Raw genomic sequence first — 20,180 nt, forward strand, 5'->3', positions numbered from 1 at the left:
GAAAATAGCTAATAAAAAATTGTAAAAAAAAAAAGAGCCAATATTTTCCTCCCCATCTCTACACCTTCATTGCCTCCCTCCACCAAACTGAATAGAATATTATGAGCAAAGAACCAGTGTCAAGACATAAAGGGCCAGAGTATTTAATGTCCCTTTGATTTGTGAAAAGTCCCTAAAAATAAATTAATTTTGAAAGAAAAAAAAAGTCACAATGAAGTCTGGTATTTATTGTATTTCAGATTGTTACTGATTTGTATTAATTAATTTGTATTGCTCCTAATAGAAAAAGTTAACAGCAGGATCTTATCAAATAGTTAGTACTCCCTGGTCATACTTCACAGCTTGTGCACACAGAGAGGCCAGGTTTGTGTGTGTGTGTGTGTGTGTGTGTGTGTGTGTGTGTGTGTTGGGGAATAGTCTTAATGGTCTTTTGCTTGTATATTATGGTTTTTGTTTTTAGGGGGTTTTGATTTGTTTCTAAAGAGAGACAAAGAGTTGGGAGGTAGGGAGGTTGTGAGGATCTGGGAAAAGTTGGGAGAGTGGAAAATTATTTTCAATAAAAATACAACTTAATGAAAGCTCAGAATAGAAGCAACACATATGAACATCATAAAAACTGTATTTGACAAACCTACAGCTAATATTATATTTGATGTCAGAAAGTGAAACATTTCCAATAAAATCACAAACAAGGCAATGCTGCCCACCTTCTCTGATTTTATGCAATACAGCATTGGAAGTCTTGGCTAAAGCAGTAAGACAAGAAAAGCAAATGACCGGGATACAAACAGCAAAGAAAGAAGTCTCTATCTGCAATGATACAATTCTATTTATTAAAGGCCCCGAAGAGTCCACCAGAAACCCACTAAAACAAGTAAACACTCAGTAAAGCAGTAGGATACAAAATTAGTACACAGAGATGATTAGGCCTTCCTTAACCAGCAACAAACTAACTGGAAAAGGGATGAGAGAAATGATTCCATTCATAAGGCCAAAAAAACAACAAAGCAAAACAAACAAATAAAAACACCAACAAATAACAAAGGGAGGGGGGAGGGGCACATGAAAAAAGCACCTTTTACTGAAACCTAACCAAGGATATAAAGATCTCTCTATTGTAGAAAGATGGTTTTGGACTGGAAGAATCAGGATTGTGACAATGGCAGGCCAGTAGATTCAGTGCAACTCCAGTCAAGATTAAAGTGAAGTTTTCACAGAAATACAAAACAGTCTTAAAATCGCTATGGAAGACAAGAGGCAATGAGGCCACAGCCGTCTGAGCAGTGCTGGGGGTTCACGTGTTCGTTACTGAGGGTCAGGTCAGCACTGCCATACATCTCATACCTGGCAGTCATCCACCTTAGTCCTCATGACTCCTTTCATGTATTCTTTGTCCATGGTGGGCGAAACACCAAAGCTGTTTCCCATGCACAGAATTTCTGCTTTCCCATCCGGATATGTCACCTCCACGGAACCATTGAGAATCACTGACCAGGAATCCAGCTGAGAAAAACAAAAACAAAAAAACCCCGAAGGTAACACTGTGATCACCTGGCTTAAATGCTAGACGTGTCCTAAACTAGAATCTGGGATCTCCTATCTTGAAGATGGAACAAATTACCTGAAGAATCTTAACTGTTTATCAAACAAGCGCGCTCTCTCTCATGTTCTCTCTCTCTCTCTCCCCCCCCTCTCTCTCACACACACATACACACAATTCTTAGACCCAACACAGAGTAAAATCATTTAAAAACATTAAATATTCTCTAAAATGACACATGAGAAAAATTATCTATATATCAAAGGGAATGTAAAGAAGATAAAATGTTCGTCATGGCTTAAATACAAACATCGTTTTGTTTCTATGAGAGGCAGTGAATTTATGATGTACGGTCAGAAACTAAAAAGCTAATACATCACAGAGTCTCAGGATGGCTGTGTACCTCAGGGTGAAGTGCCTGCCTACCATGTGAAGGGCTCCAAGTTTGAGCCTCAAGATCAAGCAAAATCAAAACCTCCAGTGGCACTGCATGCCATGGTGGCACATGAGAAATAGAAGAATGGATCTTGGATGAATAAGGGAATGTTTGAGTGGACACCAGTTTCCATCTACTCAAACTCATCCCTGCTAAGTTCGTAAGAGGAAAAAACAGGAACAAGGTTTTGTCTGGGTGTCACTGATCCTCGAGCTTTCTAGGCGGTAGAAACCCCTGCTGACCTCTTCTCCGTCGTTTAACACAATGGTTCCAGCTCTTTCCACCACTGCAAACACCATCACGGCACAGAGCTCCCGTCTTACTGACATCGTCATATTGGCAAAGGCCGGCAGCTGGTGCATAAATTCCAGTAGTTGTTCTGAAAGGTAAAACCGTAATTTATACTGAGAACACATCTTCAGAAAGAAATACTGAGCTGAGCTCCAGACCTCTGTGTGCCTTCCCTGCAAGAGGAGAGCTTGCCTGCAGAGAGTGCTCTGACCACTGAGACTCAGGAGAGAGCTGGACTCCCAGGACTGCTGACAGAGGCTAACAGAATCACAGGAGGAACAAGCTCCACCCAGAGACAACTATAAGAACTAACTCCAGAGATTACCAGATGGCGAAAGGCAAACGTAAGAATCTTACTAACAGAAACCAAGACCACTCAGCATCATCAGAACCCAGCACTCCCGCCTCAGCCAGTCCTGGATACCCCAACATACCTGAAAAGCAAGATTTGTATATAAAATCATATCTCATGATGCTGATAGAGGATTTTAAGAAGGACATTAACAGCTCAAAGAAATACAGGAGAACACAGTTAAACAGGTAGAAGTCCTTAAAGAGGAAGCACAAAAATCCCCCCAGAACTGTGTCTCTAGCTGCACATGTAGCAGAGGATGGCCTAGTCAGCCATCAATGGGAGGAGAGGTCTTACAAAGATCATATGCCCCAGTACAGGGGAATGCCAGGGCCAGGAAGCGGGAGTGGGTGGGTTGGGGAGGGAGGGGAGAGTATAGGGGACTTTTGGGATAGCATTTGAAATGTAAATGAAGAAAATAGCTAATAAAAAGGAAAAAAAAAGAAGAAGAAGAAGAAAGAAGAAAGAAATACTCCAGGAAGACAGACTGAAGGGCTTCTATCTTGGGCAGGTAATGCCAAGACTGACTAGCTCTGTATCTCAAACCCTAGGCAGAAGGTTTCAATACATGGGTGGCTCTGGTAATCAGTGGTGGGTGGTACCCACTGACTCTATCTGATATGACAATCTTCTGAGAAATCTTAAATACATCTTATAGGAAGAATAAGTCTGTCTAGTGAATCTTACTTCTGGAATGGGCATGCAAATCCATGCCAGGCCATAAAATTTTTTAATCTTGCAACAAAATAATTCTGCAATAGATGATCCACATCAAATCACACAAAGGCAGAAGTTTCTACACTGAGAAATTCAGGGGCCCTCTGATGTTAAACCTAGAGGGGATCAAAGGCGTCGCGATCCTCTGCTGCCACATCACAAAATGCCTTGCTCTTTCTAGACTGTTCTATGGCTACCACCCCTCCCCCTACAGACCACACATTCTACCCTTTCTGTCCCTTTGCAAAAGTTCTCACGTTTTCCTGCAAAGTTCAATAACTATAAGAAAAATATGAGACAATAAAAGATTATCTAGCATTAAAAAATAGAACTGGATAGGAAATGTCGACATCATATGTAAGAACAAAGGTTAAAGAGAGAAAAAGGGTCTAATACTAAATGTAAGCCATTCCCAGATTCAGTTGAAATACCATATTCAGGGACTGGAGAGAGCGTTAGGAGTTAAAAGGCATGCACTGTTCTTGCAAAGGGCCTGAGCTCAATTCTCAGCACCCACATCACAAAAGCCACAACTACTAAATACCTCGTATCTAAAAGGCATGGTTTATGGAGCAAAACCAACTATGATAAATTCACTTTCTTCAAAATAACTGAGACAAGGACACACATCCAGTGATCGTTGGGAACCCAAGGAGAAGTTGTTTTCTTTTGCAGTTCTTAAAAAATATCAGCAATTTCATCAACTTTAACTTAAATGCTCATTTGTGCATGCGAGCACCCACATCAGCTCTGTCACTTCGCTGCTGAGTAATGTTATCAAATAAAGGTTAGCCATCGCAGAGATGCTCCTGTTAGAAGCCAGCCAGCCAGCTTTGCGTTTATTTGTAGGACTATGAAGGGCGCTTGCTTTCCAGGAATTCTCAGAAAGGTTTTTCAGATACTAAGTAAGTCTTACGTTTCTAGGAACAATAGACATACTGTACATACTTTAATTTTAAATTTCTTACAACCATTCTAAAATTAACACATTAAAAAGAGAAGGTGCACCAGTCAGTTTACAAAAAGGAGGCCTTCAAATCAATGCATTTATAAGCAGTATTTAGGCTTTTAAAATGCCCATGGAAAGCACTCTAAAATAAGATGGTATGTTGAACATATAGACTTTTACTAGAAATGATAGTCGATAGATTTGTTTGTGATGTTGGCCTAGAACAAGAATAGTAGCAATTGGAAACAGATGATATGTCTGACCCGAGGAAGCCAAACTGTATGACCACCATTCCCCTGGCGCAACCTTCTGCCTCCTTCTGTGGAGATTGTCTTTAAATAGAACCACTCCCTTCAGCAGGGGGTGGGGCGTCTGGGACCCAGCAGGTAAACACATTTCATGGTTCACATGTTAGGAAACCTAAACTCATAGATTCACCAGGATCCTTTCCAGGGTTACGGATGCCATAACTGCTGGGGGAAGTGATTGGCAGCCAAACCGAGGAAAGGAGTCTCTACCATGTCCAGCTTCCTGGGTTGCAGGTCTCCTTAGCTTTTCAGTAATAGCATGCTTTTGAGCCATCCATGTTCCTGTAAGTAACCCCCAAATAAAATTCACTGGCCCATCAAGTTAGACTTTGTTCCTCTATCTCCTGTTCCGTACCCGGGGTGAGTAGACACACGCCATCTCCCCAGGAAAGATCTGTCTCACAACACTCTGTCAGCCTAGTCCCTGCTCCTTTCCCCTCACAGAGCCCATGCTATCTGCTGTATCTCCCCTGCCCCACAGCACACATTCCGCTGCAAGCTGTAGCTTCCCTTGCCTAGAGCAGGACAAGGTCCAATCTCTCCTCTTCATCCTGAGCTGCCAAGAACTAGAAAGTCCCTGCCACAGGAGCAAAATGAATGAACGATTACCAGCACAGGCTCTTCATCTCTAAATCGTCTGCAGTTCCAGCAAATGACTTCATTAGACATGAAATCAAAGGGCTGGTTTTCTATTTCCCACTATATGCATACAGCTTAAACTGCCGGTTTTCCCACAAGTGTGTTTGCATAAACTAAAACAAAAGCAGTAAGTTACTCGCACCTTCCCTTATCTAATCTCACTGAGTTGAGCTCACTGAATTCTCCTTCAAACATGTACAGGCTTAAAGAGTTAGTGAAGGGCACAACACACAAGTCGCCTGCGACTGGCAGAGGTACTTACAGACCCTAGAACTGGGTGGGAGATGGCCCTGGTGATCACCTAGTATCTTACACAAAAAAGGTCAGAGTTGGATGTGTATTCAAACGCAAAGCTACTATTAAGGAAACAAGTCTTGCTCCTATTAAAAGGGAGACATAACTCCCCTAATGGTTTTAATTTTGAGGGGCACTTCAGGGCTCAACCAGCACAAATCGGTCTTAGTTACGGTTTCTCTGGCTGGAGGCAGGGACAGAGTTACCACCACACACAATATCTCATTAAGCTCAATGACTTTCTAGTCCAGTGGTCCAAACTCTTTCCACAGTTCTGCCCTCAACATGCTCAGGTCTGTCATGAAATACCCCAATCCTGGTGCCCACTCTGCCTTAGTTAGGGGTTTTAACTTCACCTTACAACTCTCGGGTCATGCTTCACCATTGAAAACAGTCAGGGCAGGCACCCGGAGGCCTGACTGAAGAGACGCCATGGAGGAGGGCTGCTTGCTGGCTTGCTTCCCAAAGTTCACTCCACTTACTTTTCTTCTTTCCTTTTATTTATTCTCACACAGATTACATCCTGATGGCAATTCCCGCACCTCATCTCTCCCACTAGCTTCCCTTTCCTCCAAACTGCCCCCTCCTTCATCTCCCCTCTGAAAAGAGCAGGCTTTCAAGGGACATCAACCAAATATAGTATAACTAGCTACTGTAAGACTAGGCACAGATTCTGACATCAAGTTCGCCTGCCTTCTTATACATCCTATGGCCACCACCCAGACGGGCACTGTCTGCAGTTGGCGTGGCCCTCTGACACTAATCATCCAATGAAGAAAGTGCCCCCCTCCACTTGCCTACAGGCTGACCTTACGGATGAATCTTCTCAGTTACAATTGCCTCCTCCCAAATACATCCAGATTGTGTCAAGTGAATAAGAAAAAAATTAAAATCCAACCAATACGTTACTTACAGCCCCTTCACTTGTGAGGCTGAAGCAGAAGGATAGTAGGTTTGATGTCAGTGAGGGGCATTTAAGAAAACCTGCCTAAAATAAAACAAGCAAATAAACAAATCCCACTACATCATCATCATCATCATTATCATCATCATCTTAATAGAAAAAAATTATAGACTAGACAGAAAGAAGAAAATCTCAGCTCCACAGCTCACAGGCTAACTACCTCAGCTTTGCTATTTTCTTCCTCACACATAAGCATAAGCCAACCACTTACAGGACTGTTACAGTTTCCATTTTGTCAACTAACATTAAGCTAATGTTTACTCATGGAATAAGGCTTGTAAGACAATTACTGAAAGTAATACTGTGTTAAGCCTACTTTTAACTTAAAGAGAAGGGGTCAGAAATTAAGCTAAGATAAATGTTATGTGAATGGGTTTTTATAAGAAGTTTCACTTTCAGTTATATTTGTAGATACTAGCTGAGTGAGACCCAACAAATCGGTTTCACACGGAGCTGGAAGGGTTCTGCAGCCACTCTTCAGGGTTGGGGATCCTGAGAGGGCGGGCTTTACAAACCTTCCAGACTCGGGCTGAATTACATCCGTGCTTGCCTCTCAGTCTTTCTGCCTGTTTAAAGCGTGCAGCCTTGGGCACTTACCGATGTCATCGTCAGTCCTGTCTATCGGGTCCTTCTCCAGGCAGTCCCTCACGATGTCCCTGCTCATCAGAGGGTCTGATGCTCTCTCGATGTCTTCCTCATCATCGTCATCCTCAGAGTCAACCGCCGTCTCTGGCAGTCCACTCAGGTCCATGTCACCGGCCTCGCTCTCCGTGGCCTTAAATCAGATGCAAAAGCAGACTTTAGGAACCACTGGAAGACAGTCAACCTATGGTGTGCTCAAGCACTAAGAACAACTACGGCTCACCATAATTGGCAGTATTTACTTCTCTACAGTTGAGAGCCAGCATCAACAAGTAGCTATGCCCCAACATGAGAGGAAGCTCAGAAGACATTAACATTATGGACAGAATAATCTTTGCCTCAGAAATTAGGATTTATTATAAGAAATGCAGAGAAAACTATGAAGTGAAAAAGAGAGTATTGGTTTTCACTTTGTTTTTAAGAGAGATGACTTACACTAAGAGGGTAACGATTTACTATGTGGAGTGATCTCTTCTCCAGGAGGACTGCATAGAGGATGACAGAACTATTTTGCCTCAGCTGGTCTTCTTGAAAGAAGGAGTCATAAATTGAAGGTAGCTTGATAATCACACATAACTATCTGGATTGATTCAATGGCCACTTGAATTTTAAATCACTCAACAGGGCAGAAGGATGTGTGTATACTATAAATATACATATATATAGAGGATATATACATATTGTATATCACACACACACACACACACACACACACACACACATACACACACACACACCTACCCACAGACACACAGACACAGACACAGACACACACACCCACCCCGACCCACCCTGGAAGAAGACTCTTCTGTTTCATTGGCACAAAGCTAAACTAACAATTTGACTGCAAGTTAGAAACACAAGTTAACTGAATACTCTCTTAGCTACCAGAATCACTGATTTCAAATGGCTTTCTGCCCAATCTGAAGACTAGAGACAGCTATCCTTCAGGTGAGTCCAGTCTTTAGTGATTTATTGGCCCAGTGTATCCATCAAACCCTAACCCTAATCCTAACCCTTGTTTTGTAGCCATGGAATTCACCAACTGCTTCTGCATACTGAGAATGAATTTACATACATATTAATTGCATCGACTTTAAACATCATTAATGTCTTTTTCACCCAAGAAAGTAAACTTAGGAAGACATATTATAAAATAACTTAGTAAGAAACATTATAAAGTTCACCAGCTTAAAATCACAGCTCACATGATGTTCAAAGATATTTCAGAATTGGACAATGGTAAATTTTAAATATTGAGTGTAAAATATTGAGTTTAATAACAGACCAGCACTGAATACGTTACTATGCCAGGCAATGCTAGGAGCACTATACACGTTATCTCATTTAATCCTTCTAAGGAGAGCTTAAGGAGAGTCTTTATCTCCCATAGTTTTCTAAACCTAAAATAAAGGTCAAGGTCATGCTACTGCTGAACCACAGAGTGAGCCGAGAATCCAGGAAATCTAACTTCAGCATCTTAATCATTTTCTTATACTTATGCCCATGAAATTAGCAGAACAGTTAAGAAAGCAAATAAAATAATTTAAGACCCCACCTCCCCATTCTTTATATGAGGTACAAAGTCTTGCTATATATTGCTCGTTAGTCTCAAACTTGTGGGTTCAGACTCAAACTCCTGCTTCAGCCTCTAGAATGCTGGGATTACAGGCCTGAGCTACCACACTCACCAATAAAAAAAGTGACTCTACATGGCATGAGTACCATAGAAAGAGCACTAAATTTTACATTTGTAATAAAATCTTTAAAACAGTTCAAATTAATGTTATATGCAGACACACACACACACCCAGAGACACACACATTTATCCAAAGAAGATAATCACGTATCCAATAAATATATGAAGGGATGATCAACACCTTTAATTATTAGAAAAATGCAAATAAAAATCATGATATATAATCTCATATCCACTAGGATTACCATAGCTTATATATATGTGTGTGTGTGTGTATATATGTATATGTATTAATACATACACATACATATGTATTACTTAAGTATACCTATGTATACATATTTAATTATACACATGTACTTAAATACTTATGTATGTGTATTTAAGTAGAATACTGGCTATTTTCTAATTTCTTCCAAGCTACACTTACCCTAAGATTACTGCAGGTCTTTAAACTGCTATTCTAAACTCACAGATACTTCATATTTAAAAGGCAGTCTGAGTATATCTATCTAAAAAACAAAGAAAAGGGCTTACATCCTCCTAAGTACTTAGCCTAATATACATTTGCATGCTTGTTAATATTTAAAAATTAATGTTTTCTAAAATACTATCGGATTGGTGAATATAATATGGCTTACTTAAAACAAAATGCATTAAATGTTGTATTATTGTGAACAACAGATTCACAACAAATTTACTTGGCATTTTAAAGTAAAACCAAGGGAAAAGAAAAAATGAGGAATTTTAAAGACTTTTATTTTATATTGTATGTGTTTACATGTCTATGTATGTGTATGAATACTTGTCAGGTTGTATGTACACACAGAAGCCAGAAGAGGGCCCCAGGTCCCTTGAAACTGAAGCTACAGGTATTTATTGGATACTCAGCTTATCACGTGGGTACAGGGGTCTGAATCAGTTACCTCATGATTGAGCATCACGTGATCTCAACCACTAGGCCATCTCTCCAAGCCCCAGACCAAAGTAGATACTGCAGAGCTCTCCTGAGCAGAAAGGAGCCCTGGGATGGGCAATAAACATGTATGGGAGGTGAGCTCACCCCGATCTTGTCACATCTGCTGATATTTGATATGACTGCCTTTTACAGAGTTATGTTCAAAGGAAGCTTAATGAGCCAAAGTGACTTCGAAAGACATTTTTAAAGAACCAGAAATATTTCTTTCCCTTTTTCTTTTTCTGATTTAAAGGAGAAAAGGCTTATTTTAATTTATATCTTTTATTTTATGTGTATGGGTGTTTTCCCTGTGTGTATGTCTGTGTACCATGTACATGCCTAGTGTCCATGGAGGTTGGAAGAAAGTGTCAGATGCCTTGGGACTGGAGCTACAGACAGTGTCAGGTGCCTTATGACTGGAGCTACAGACAGTTGGGAGCCACTGTGTGGTTGCTGCGAATCAAACCTGGACCCTCTGCAAGGGCTGCATGTGGTCTTAACTGCTGAGTCATCTCTCCAGACCAGAAATTATATTTCTTATTGTAAACTAATAAGTCTCCAACACTCAGGAGCTTACCAAGGCATTTGTCACTAATAAAACATTTTAAAAATACGTTTTTGGTTGTTTGAAATACAACACAACATATCAATAATGTCTCTATACGGCCATTAAATTACAGAGATGTTTGTGTTTAATCTTTAAAAAGAAAATTTATTTCATAAATCTATTAAATTTAGGATTTGAATGTCCTGTACACAGTATTGCAATTATTCACTTATTTTTAGTAATTAAAAAAGAAAAGAATTTTCCTGAACATATCAATGATTCTGAGTATTTTTAAGAAAGGTACTTTTTATTGTCATCTAATGTGACAATTTTTAAGGAGCCAAGCAAGATACTTTGTAAAGTGAGCATAATATTTCTCCTGTGTGAAATCATAATACACAGTATTAACGGAATGTGCATGACGTTCCCAAAATGATCTCTGTAAAAGCAAAAAAAAAAAAAGCTTTTAGAAATATTTTTGATGGAATAGAAAGGTGGTTCAGTGGTTAAGAATGCTTGCTCTGCTTCCAGAGAACCTGAATTATATTCCTAGTATTCCCTCAAAAACCCTTCTATAATTCTAGTTCTAGAGGATCTAGTGATCTAGTGTCTTCTGGTCTCTGCATATATATATCACACAAACACAAGGGGAGGCAGGGAGGGAGATGAACAGGGAGAGAGGCATGGGGAGAGAGACAGAGAAACAGAGAGAGAGGTAGACACAGAGAATATGTGTGTGAGAGAAATAACAGTCACAACAAAAATCTTTTAAATCTCAACAGTTACAGCTTTTCAAGCTATCCGAAGCATAAGAATTTACTTTAGGGCTGGTGAGAGAGCTTAGCAGATTAAGACATTTGTCACCCTGCTTGATGGCCTGAGTTGTATCCCAGAGGAGAGAATCAATTGCAAGTTGTCCTGTGAATTCCACATGTGTATGTGCATGCATGTACCCGATAAATACACAAATGTATTTTAAACATAAAACAAAATATATTAATTGAAAAACAATTCAATGGCTTGATCTTAATTAATACCTTTGTTTTGCCATATTCAATACATATTTTAATAAGGAAATGTTTCTGTGAACCAACATTCCTAGAAAGAACAGCTTCCACCGAACCTTTTGCAAAGCTGATCAGAACTTCAATGATAGAGATGCTGGAAGGTTGCAAGTCCAGAGCCAACCGACCTGGGCTTTACGCTCTGGCTCCCTAGGAGCCATCTGTCACCTGCCTCTGTACGTGACCTGACATCTTTCTGCCTGTTAGGTAAATCCTTTGGCATGCAGAAACAGAACACTAGCTTCCAACAACTAAAAAGCTAAGTATGCACCGTAGACCTTGCTAGTTAGGGTTACTACAGCTGTGAAGAAAAACCGTGACCAAAAGCAACTTGCAGAGGTAAGGGACAAAGGGCTTATGTGGTTTAAGCTTCCATATCATAGTCCATCACTGAAGGGAAGTCAGGATATGAACTCAAGCAGGACAGGAAACCTGGAATAAGGAGCTGATGCAGAGGCCATGGAGGTGTGCTACCCATTTGCTTGCACAGCCTACTTTCTTATAGAATCTAGGACCACCAGCCAAGGGGTGTCCCAACTCAAAATGGGCTGGGCCTCCCCTTCAGTCACTAATTAAGACAATGCCCTACAGGCTTGCCTGCCTACAACCCCATCTGATAACGTATTTTCCCAATTGAGGCTCCCTCCTCTTGGATGACGTTAGCTTGTGTCAAGCTGACACAAAACTATCCAGGACAGAGCTATAGGTAAGATTTCCTCACTTTTCTGGAACCTGACTACCCTGTGTTTCCACCAATGTGTTTAAAAATAGTCTTGATTTCTTTATTCTGTTACTATACAACCTTATGCGATTATTACAATATTGGAACATGGATTTGAGGTAACCTGAATCTGTTTCTGGCCAATGATCACTTATATCTGGCTCTAACATGATCTCCTATTCCCTTTTAGGTGAGAGCTGATTTTGTGTCAGCAGTTAAGGTACTCAACTTGGAGCCCCAAAACGATGTTTTCACAGGAGGAAATCACCCCAATCGGAGCCAGCGACCAATACAACAGCACAGGCCCTTTGTGTCCAAGGTTACCTACGAAGGTGAATTTGGAGTGCTTCTTTCTGGGAGTCTGGCTTTCCTAGGTTTGGCTGAGGGCCCATCTGTTTATATCAATGGCTTATGATCCTATTGGGTCAGGATTGCTTTTGAAGCCTCTGGTTTAAGGTATCCATTTGTGTTTGTTTGATCAATTTGAAAGCATTTGATGTATTAATTTAAGGGATTGTTTTGATTTTCCTTCTGTGGCTGTCATAAGACACTCTGACCAAAAGCAACTTGGAGAGTAAAAGGGTTTTAGCTTACACCTCCAGTTCATGGTCCACCACAGAAGGAAGTCAGAACATGACCTCAAAGCAGACGGCCATGGAGGAAGGCTGCTCACAGCTCCTAGTTACCTAGCATTTTTACACAGCTGAGAGCCATTTGGCCAAGGAATGGTGAGGTGCCCTTCTGCATCAATTAGGAACCAAGGATGTCTGTGACAATCCTTCACAGACATGTCCACAGACCACTCTGATAGAGACAGTTACTCAATTAACACTCAATTACAGGCTGCGCCAACTTGAAGATGATTCTAACTAGCACAGAGAAGAGAGGAGCATTTGGAGAAAACCAGATTTTTCTTTTGGTACTACACCTGATTTTATATTTGGGAAGTGTGTTAATTCGAATTGCAAATATTAGAAAAATGGAAAAATCTAAAAGTAAAGTAACTTGGGTTTTATATTTTCTGGGGGAACACTTACTATCTGCAATCCATTTTACTATGTTAATCCTAGGAATATATATATATATATGTATATATATATATATATATATATATATATATATATATATATATATATATATATATGACACCCCAGTTTAATTGGAATTTAAAAACATCGAAAAAGCACAAATACAATCATTAATTTATAAAATGTAACAGGAGCGTAAAAACTACATCTAAGTTAAAAGGCGATGGCTCAGCAGTTAAGAGCACGGGCTACTCATCTATAGAACCTGGGTTCAGTTCTTGGAACCGACAAAACAAGCAAGTTTTTACCTCAGTCCCTGAGTATCTGGCTCCCTCTTCTGGCCTCTGCAGGCACTGCATGCACATGGTGCACAGACATGCAGGCAACACACCCATACACATCATTTTTAAAACAAAATAAAACAAAACAAAATCAAGTAACAATTTTTAGATGTTATACTTGAACGAAAGATAAGTTCTGAGGACAGCCCTGTGCTGTTTCCTCCCTTTCTCTGAGCTTGCCTCTGCTCTTTATCTCCCAACAGAGCAAAATGCATTAAAAAAGGAAAGATTATTATGGCCTGATTTAAAATAAAGTCAGAGAGAAAAGAGATTCCTCACTATATTAAAATTTGTAAAGAGCACTTTCCCTTGGCAAGTCCATACCCATATTTGGGCATGTCCTTTTTCTTCTTTAGAGTCTTTCTTGCTCCTAACCCTTGTGCTTAAACATGGGAAATATAATTTAGTGTTCGTGTAAATTAAGACATTGAGAAAGTCATTTTAAGATACTCTATTGCTAGTTACTCTTAACAACAGCAGAAGACACAGCCTTAAATCTACAGGACAAACATCAACTTTTGATCTTTGGTGCTAGAGAACCTTGCTAAATCACAAGGAGATTAAAATGTCATTTTTTTTTCTGGGTATACCTGAATTTCATGTAACTCTATTATGTGAGTCTCTGATGATTGTTTTCATATGTATTTTGGGAGGTATGGAGTTTCCAAAGAAGAGCTATGCAATAAAACTTGTGGTCACTTCAATTTTTCTCATTAGTTTTTCTTGCATTCTAAAAATAATTATTTTAATTTATTTTTGGCATGTCTCATTAAAATGCCTGTGTATATATTTGTAAATTTAAGTGTTTTGGTGATACATAAAAAGATCTGAAAACATATACTGCTTTACAAATGTGAATATTCTCAATTTCTTAAAAGCTACTGGAAAAAAAAAAAAGCAACTTTGGGTCCATAAAATGTTTCTTAAAACTTTAAAATGTTACTTGTTTATATAAACAACATTCATTGGACTTGTAAGATAAATGTTTCCTTAAGCTATAAAATTTAATATCATATACATAGACTTTGATAAGGATTTCCTTTCAAAACGATTTAAAAAAAATAAAATTTTTTTCATTCATATAATAGTCAACAAATAACTCAAGAAACAACGAACCCCCCTCTCCCGAAATATCCTTTAAGCCCAGCACTCAGGAGGCAGAGGCAGGCAGATCTCTGAGTTTGGGGCCACCCTGGTCTATAGCATGAGTTTCAGGTCAGCCAGGGCTACACACAAAAACCCTTTCTTAAAAAAACAACAACACAACAACAAAACGGAAACAGAAGCTACCTGATCTTTGATGTCTTTCACAGTCTGCCTCTCTGCCCCACTATGTATGCCTGTACTGTCTGCATGTGCCCAGGTTTTATACCTTTTACTCAGCACCAACTGGGAAATCGGAATCTCCCAGGCCATAGTCACTCATATTTGGCTCTAAAATAAACTACTTTTGAGGAGGAAAAAAAAGGGTTCTGTCTGTTGCTATGACCATAAAATGATAATTCTGCAGCTCTTTAGTTGAGTCAGACTATAGCAACTGTCCACAGAGGAATGAATGAAACATTTAGAGTACCGAGAACCAACTCCCTCATCAGCACTCTCATTCTGCCAACTGGTAACAGCGCAGCCGTAGAGATGCTTCCAAAAACACACCCAGCAGCGCAAAGCCTGCGAAACATACACAACACCTCGTGGCCACATGCTTGCCTGATGCGTGCACATACATCATCTACTTTATAGGTCTGAGCTCTAAGAATTTCCCAATTCCATGAAGCAGATGGGAACGAAAGGCCCTTCTTCATACCTGGTAAATGTCAGAAAGACTGCTGCTCCCAGAGTCGCTGGTGATGCTACATCCTGAATGGCTGGAGGACACGTGGGTCACCTGTGGGTGCAGGCTGTCAGTGAGGTGCAGTTTTGTGAAGTCTGCAGGGAGCTGTAGAAGGAGCAGGAAAAAAGGGGGGAAGGCTTACAATTTCTATCAAGAACTTCAAGAAGACATGTCTTAGAACTATGATACCATACCCTGCTGCAAAGCACTGATTCAAAATATTATTAGAAAATATCTTTCTATTTACAAATTCAAAAAACTTTTCAGTATTGTCCTATTAACCCAAGTCACAAAATGTTAAAGTTTAAGAGCATATGATATTAAATTACATGTCTACATAGGTAGGTGAAATGATTGAGACACATGGATGAGCATTTAATATGGTAAACTACAATTTTCAAGCAACAAATAAATGAACAAATCACTCTAGTTCTATTGGTTAGCAATCACCAACCAATACAACTTTGTAGCAATAATTTTAAATAGCTAAGGAAACAAACAGATTTCTGGTTCATTCATGCTCAAACCAGGTTTAAAAGCTCTTATTTTACTTTTTTAAGCAAGCATCTTGGAAACACTGAATCATATTTCCATGATACTGTGTTATATGAAAAAATATAAAACACCTTCTAAGAACTTGGATTTAATTGTTTACAGACAACGTTCACCTATATGCACGCATACACACACCCCCATACACACTCACACACACACTCACACACACCCCCACTCACTTATTCTTCTTCTTTACACAGAAACCACCTCTTGAGAAGATTTCACCAAACATCTCTCAAATGTTTCTGACACACCTCATATGTAAGAGAAAAAGCACTATGCATTCAACAACTGTTTACTGACCCTTTCTGTCTGACAGTGTGTTAGTCAATTAGTGAGCTGAGGAAAAGTCTGCCAGGTCTAGAATCTTGCACTCTGTTTTACAGTCACTTCTCTCCCTCTCTTTCCCTCTCCCACTTTCTCCTTGATACAGAGTCTTACTATGAAGACCAGACTGGCCTGGAACTCACACACACTCTCTGGCCTATACCTCATGAGCACCATGATTAAAAGTTATGACCAGGATGGTTAATCCTTTTGAACTGATTTAAAAAAGAAACATTTCTGTGCAATATACCAAGAGTATTGATTAGTAATACATTAGAAAACATACCAAGCTGGCTAATCCTTTTGAATTAATAAATACTAGATTTATGTACATTATGCCAATAGTATCGACTAGTAATGCATTAGAAAGCACACTCTAGCTGGTATCATAAGACAACCATAATATTCTCTTCTTGCTGCTGTATTCTGATCCTATTTAGCTAGTAAAATCTAGTAAGGACTTGCCTTAGAAACATTCCAGTCCCTCCTTGGACTCTCATCCCCTCTCCAAAACCATGCAATGCTGTCATAGTTTAGAATAGGCTTGCCAAGAGAGACCCTTGGGCTTTACTCAATGAGCAAAGTGGATTTACAGTCCACAGCCATTCAGACTTGCCGCCATGCCAACAATCTCCATCTTACACACACATGTTTCACAGTAGCTTCAAGTCTGTTTACAAGTATTATTTTTTTAATTTGAAACACAAAGTACATAAAACTTAAAAATAAATTTAGTACATGGCATACAATTAGATACCAAAAAAAAGCCAACCCCCAAACAAAAACCTCCTATGTTCATAGAAACCAGAGAAGTAGTGACTAAAATCATCACGAACATTAACTATCTCACCAAGTGTGATCACCGAAGACGTAAAACATATACGACTTAGGAAAATAACAGTTTCTCTATAGATACTAGACAGGTGCGTAAGCATCTCTACAGTGAGAACCAAGCTGGTGACTACAAAGTAAGTAACTGAAACCTAGTGGTGGTCACTTATAGACATGACTCAGACTGACGTGTACCGCGTGAAAAATGTAAAGATTAACAACATCAAATAAAGTTACAACTATCTAGTGGATCTTTCCTCACTAAATGATGATACAAGGCTCACAGGACTCCTCTCCCTGGACACCCTCCCTGTCTGTCACTATGTAGAAAAGCCTAGAAGTGGTCAGAGCTCAATCCTTCACAGGAGAGACCTGTCCAGCTTCTATATGCTACTGTGGACTCAACTATGTCTGCCCATCTTCTCGGTATCATAGCTAAATGGTTCCCTAAGTTCAGAACAATAGTCTGGAGACAGAGAGAGAAACAGTTTTGTTTTCACCAATTCGGTTCCGTTTAACAAGCATTTACTGCTTCCCTACGCTTAGAGATGTTCGGCTAGGAGCAGGAACTACAAAGAGGAATAAGACATCTCCAATCCAAACTGGGACCTCCGCTAACCCAGAATCATCAAGCCATGTGTTAACGAGCAGTGGCCCCAGTCCCCATACTAGTTTTAAGTCCTTCCCCACCATCTGTGTTCCGTGGAAGGGAGCACAAAACAATGATACACTAAACAGAGTAAACGGTAATTAACTTTTCCTTACATCAGAAACAGATGCTCTGTTTAGGAAACTTAAAATTATCTTTTTTGCCATATTAAATCTTGCTGAGTATAAGTTTGGATCAAGGTCATAGAAGGGTTATAGAAATGTTACAAAAGGTGTCCCATGTGAGGTACAGTGGGATGTGTATCGGTGTGGCCCTACCATGCCTGATGGAAAAAGCAGCCAGAGGCTGCTGGGATAATGAGAGTTCTTAAGAGTCAAACAAAATGACGAAGTGTGGGTGTTGGGAGTACTGAGGCTGACAGGCGCAAGCGCCAGGCTCCAACCAGGCTTCCAGAACAGAGAACCCTGGAACCCCGGGGAGAGTCACTGGGGGTCTAAACTAACATCTTCTAAAATGGAACACTCTCACAGCAAGACTCGGGATTTTGCTCTGCTCCCAGATTGACCCAGTGCTAACTTGTACAGTTTGTGCACTGTGTAATAGACTTCCATATTAAAATGGTATCAGGAATTGCCTCATGACTTCAGCTGTAAGTCTGAAGTTCTGACAGGGGTTGGGGGTAGGTTAGGAACCTGAGAGTGTACACAATCACTACCTAACCAATACAAAGAAACAAGGAAAACATTAACCTATTTTAAGCATTCTGATCTTTAAATTTAATTATTTGTTTATGCATATATATGTGTGTATATATGGCTATGTCTGTACTATAGAGCACATTGTGGAGGCTAGTGGGAAATTTCTATCAGTTGGGTCTCTTCTTCCACCAAATGGTTCCCAGGGTTTGAACTTAGGCTGTCAGACTGGAATCAAACACCTTTACCCAGTGAATCATGGCCCAGCATTTCAATCATAACACAAATATACTTACGAGAAATTAATTAGTAAGACTAGTCAAAGGAATCTGTTATATATTGCATATATATATTACAGTGATTATATATGAATATATCACTGCTCAAATTTTTCATGGATCAAGAATCCTATAATCCTAAAAATGAATATATTACTGCAGACCACACTTGTTTTGTTTTGTTTTGTTTTGTTTTGTTTGAGACAGGGTCTCACTATGTAGCTCTGGCTATCCTGGAACTCACTATGCAGAACAAGCTGGCCTTGAACTCGTAGAGATTCTTATCACACAAGACCTGGGCTCCTGGCCCAAAAGGACAGTGACAGCAGATTACTGTAGGGCTTTTCTGCTGCCCTCCCTGCTTGGAAGTTTGGTGGGTTTTTTGGTTTTCTTTTTCTGTTTTGTTTTGACACAGGGTCTTGCTATAAAGCCCTGGCTGACGTGGAACTCATTCGCCTGCCTCTGCCTCCTGTGTGCTGGGTTACAGGGATGCAGGATCACATCCTGGTTAGACCACGTTTTTATAATCTACCATGAGATGAATAACTGGACCACAGCTTAACCACCAACACGGCTAAATAAATAAGAAACAAGCATTCTTATACCAGGGCCTGGAGAAATGGCACAGTGGTTAAGAGCACTGGCCTCCTTTCTAGGAGGTCTGGGTTTGAGTCCTAGTACCAACACGGTAGCTCACAACCTGCTTTGACTATAGTTCCAGTGAATCCAATTCTGATTCAATTCTGACCTCCACAGGCACAAGGCATGTACATGGTGCACATACATATATGTAGGTAAAACACCCACACACATTTTAAAAATTTAAGGAATATTAAAACCAGAAATATAGTACATATATTTAAATCAGATTATCTTAACCTTGGGTTTACATTTAATATAGAAATAAGTGTCAATTAAATAAATAAAAACCTACAGCAATCATAGCTGCATGAAACTTTAGGTACCCTCTGTGCCTTCATTTTATTAAGAACAAACAGGGACACTGCCAGAGCTAGCTTTAAAAAGCATCTCCAGGACTTAAACCTTACACATGAGTAGGTATACTTGATCATCACTGATTTGTTAATTTAATAGCTGGCATTTGTAAAATTACTCATTAATAACCTCTACTCAGAACACACATATAATGAGCAGGAACATCCTGGCTTTGAAACATCACTACGACCCTGTAGAACTGGTAGAAGAATTCCTAAGGCTGGTGACAGTGAGCTGCCTTCCTTCCCTTTCCTGTTCTCTATGGAGAAACCCGGGGTGGTAAATAGCTGAGCAGCTATGCCTCGGACCCACAGTCCAGCTGGGAAACACTTTGGGGGCTTCTATTAATAGATATGAGCTTCATACTTCATAATGCAGATCACATCTTAGGACGAATTCAAAAGATATCAACTCAATTTTATTTAACCAGTATTCTCTGAACTAACTTTAGAACTGCTCTGTTTCAAGCAATAGAGCACACAAGACTTGGGACACGGCTGGGATCTATCCAGCCTTCTCAAGCAGTGCAACCCGAGGGAGGCAAAGTCAGGTCAATCAATCGTTAG

At 39.9% G+C, this 20,180-nt stretch overlaps 1 protein-coding gene across 7 annotated transcripts in view; it reads right to left on the minus strand.

Moving 5' to 3' along the window:
- Positions 1-20,180, minus strand: part of Rapgef2 (Rap guanine nucleotide exchange factor (GEF) 2) — a 224,035-nt gene that overhangs the window by 34,365 nt on the left and 169,490 nt on the right. For all 7 annotated transcript variants that reach the window (XM_006502250.4, XM_011240277.3, XM_011240276.3 and 4 more), the window contains 4 exons: positions 15,296-15,427; positions 7,088-7,265; positions 2,219-2,355; positions 1,345-1,503 (listed from right to left, as the gene is read on the minus strand). In XM_006502250.4, the coding sequence (XP_006502313.1) occupies positions 1,345-1,503; positions 2,219-2,355; positions 7,088-7,265; positions 15,296-15,427 (606 nt within the window). The remainder of the gene's footprint in view (positions 1-1,344; positions 1,504-2,218; positions 2,356-7,087; positions 7,266-15,295; positions 15,428-20,180) is intronic.

The sequence above is a fragment of the Mus musculus genome, chromosome 3 (genome assembly GCF_000001635.26).
Source record: "Mus musculus strain C57BL/6J chromosome 3, GRCm38.p6 C57BL/6J".
NCBI classification, from domain to species: domain Eukaryota; kingdom Metazoa; phylum Chordata; class Mammalia; order Rodentia; family Muridae; genus Mus; species Mus musculus.